This window comes from Haplochromis burtoni, unplaced genomic scaffold, assembly GCF_018398535.1.
Source record: "Haplochromis burtoni strain Fernald_Lab_line unplaced genomic scaffold, NCSU_Asbu1 Contig_3847, whole genome shotgun sequence".
Classification (NCBI taxonomy): Eukaryota; Metazoa; Chordata; class Actinopteri; order Cichliformes; family Cichlidae; genus Haplochromis; species Haplochromis burtoni.
In genome coordinates this window covers 2,798-5,453 of record NW_024586208.1, presented here as the reverse complement: position 1 = coordinate 5,453, position 2,656 = coordinate 2,798, and the positions used below count along the sequence as shown (strand labels likewise).

Here is a 2,656-nt window from a genome sequence, read left to right as displayed (position 1 = left end):
GGTTGAACAACCAAACTCCTACTCTTTCCAGCTCACATCCTATAAAAGATCTGGTTTGACCTGGTTACTTACACCAAACATTTCACTTCTATCTTCATGCACAGGTTTCTTTAGCACTCATTTTACATTTTAAAAAGCCCACCATAGGTGAGTTGGGGAAGGACTTAAATATTTGTGTTTCCTAACATGGTCTGTAGTAGAAACCTGTAAAATCACATTAGCATAGTGTATTATTTGCTGTGGATAAAGTGTAACAGTCACATCTGTACACGCATTAGAAATGTAATACATGTTTACTCTGGTGCGAACCTGTAAAGCCACTAGATGGTACTGTTTGGCTGTCATAGTCTATGTGAATACTCTCGAATTTGTTTTGGTTTCTGAACTACACTACAGTGAAATAACAATTAAATACATTGATTTAAATGATGACTTTCTTTTTAATAGCTCATATTTGTCTTTAGAGAGGTCTGTGGTTAACGCTGCTATTTGTTGCTTTTTCAACTCCTTTGTTGTTGCTGTAGATGTGGTGGCTTTAAATCTTGGAGCTTCACAGCTGAAATATTCAACTCTCACCCCAGGTGAAAGCTTGCCATGAATGAACCACAAGTGGAAGGTTTCTATTGGTGGAAAATGTCTTAAAACACTAGAAAAGATGTTGTCATGAACTCTGTTTCAGTTCACTCTGTGTGTCTGTTGGAGAGTTTTGTGTTGGCAAATTTTAAATGTTATTTGAAAACACAGTGCAATTGGTTTCCTAATGATTTAAAATAAATATTAATATGCTAATCTGTGTAGAAATAGGTGCTCAGAGAACTACTGTAAGTAGTGTAGACTGTTACACCTGCAACTCAGTTTATTTGTCCTCACAGACGCAAATGATCAGTTTACAACATGTCGCTTCAAATACATAATTATGAAAAAAAGAGTAGTTTTAAGTCTTTTTGCCATGAATTGTCCTGAATTCTCAGTGAGATGATTTATATCATATGGTAAATATTAAAGATTAAAAATATTAAAATACTTTATTTATATTTATTCAATTGCTATTTATATACTCAAAAGATAACAGCAAATATAATAAACAAAACATCTAACAATAAAAGTGTAAAAACTGAATAATGCAGCAATTGTGAAGTAAGTAAGTCTAATATCACTGAATCAGACAGTCAAGAAGAAACTAAGGAAACCAAATTTAATGAAGAACATGAAAAGTCAAAAAATACGAAACTAAACAATCAAAGAAGTTTACCTCAGAGTGAAATCTTTAAGTTATGATTAAATCTTATTCAGCAGAACAAATAAAATTGTATGTCTCATTGTCTCTCTGACTGACCCACTCATACTGTCCTCCTCTCATCATGCCCACAGCCCTGCCACACTCCTCAGTCTTTCCCTCTCTGCTCCACTTCTCATAACAGACCACCTTGTCATTGATCCAGAACCACAGATCCAGAGTGCAGGAGTAGCGCAGGCCGAGCCAGACATAAGGACTCGATGCATTCTTGGCTTTGTATTGGACCCATCCCTGCTCTTGAAGGTTAGTGATGGAGACCAGTCCCCTGTGAGACTCTCTGCAGTAATCCAAGGCCTCCTTCCAGGTCTTGTTTTCTTTGATCAGGATCAATTTATCTGCCATAAAAACAAAATAACAGGTTCAATTGAATCTATTGAACTGTACAATTGAGAAATTCTATTAACTGTTTATTTTGTTCTAAAAAAAAAACAAACTATGGAAAGTTTGTGTGTTTCTCTACCCTCAGTAGAACGAAGTGTGATAATAGTAACAATCCTCACTCAGGTCAACAAGATCCTCAAATATTCAACTTCTTTACAGACAAGAGAGACTTTAAAAAAAGTGGTTCAACAGTTGCTGTAAGTTATCCCACAGATAATTAAAGTGATTTGGCTGCATTCATAAACTCATAAATTCATTCATGTCTTAGAAATTCATTTGTAAAAGAAAATCATACATCATCCATAAATAGGTTGTATAAACATATACAACATGTTCAGCTGGATCTTGTCAGTGATTCCAGTGATCCTCCTTTTAGAGAAACCAGTCAGACACATGTTGATAAAAACTCACCATCATAACAGAAGAAGGGTTTTTCTTTGTCACATTCATCAGAGCTCCAGTTTCCTGATCTGTTTAACAGAGTCATAGCACATGTCTTGTTGCTTTGTTCATCATTGAATAACTCCATATCCCAGTATCTGAAAGAGGAATTACTCCCATCTGACCACCTCCAGCTGTCTCTGAACAGACCGACCCATGCTCTAAAAGGAGTTGCCTTCGACTTCATAAGGGCCTCAATTTCTTTTCCATCTACCTGATCGAGTCCACTGGCCAAGTCAGTGTGATTATATCTGCAGTAGCTCTGAGCCTCTGTCCAGTTCTTCTTCTCCTCAATCAAATATGTTTTATTGTCTTTCTTCATTCCTGTGAAACCAACATAAAAAAACACACAAAGACATCCCCCAATAATTTATCTTTAGAAACCCTCCACCTTTTTAATCACATGTGATAACATCACATTTCATACTTTTTATTTATTTTCACATCTCCTCACCATCATAGCAGATGAACCACATAGTACTGTCACATGAAACATCTACCAGCTTGTCTCTTTTCCTCACACAGTTTCCAGGCCCA

General features: G+C 36.1%; 1 protein-coding gene across 1 annotated transcript; it reads right to left on the bottom strand.

Annotated features, from left to right (window-relative positions):
- Positions 1-12: 12 nt before the first annotated feature.
- Positions 13-2,650, bottom strand: LOC102309034 (macrophage mannose receptor 1). Its single transcript, XM_042217931.1, has 3 exons — positions 2,574-2,650; positions 2,090-2,443; positions 13-1,632 (listed from the first exon to the last, which is right to left on the bottom strand). The coding sequence occupies exons 1-3, from the start codon at positions 2,593-2,595 to the stop codon at positions 1,286-1,288; spliced, it is 723 nt and encodes a 240-aa protein (XP_042073865.1). The 5' UTR covers positions 2,596-2,650; the 3' UTR covers positions 13-1,285.
- Between the last annotated feature and the right edge of the window lie 6 nt (positions 2,651-2,656).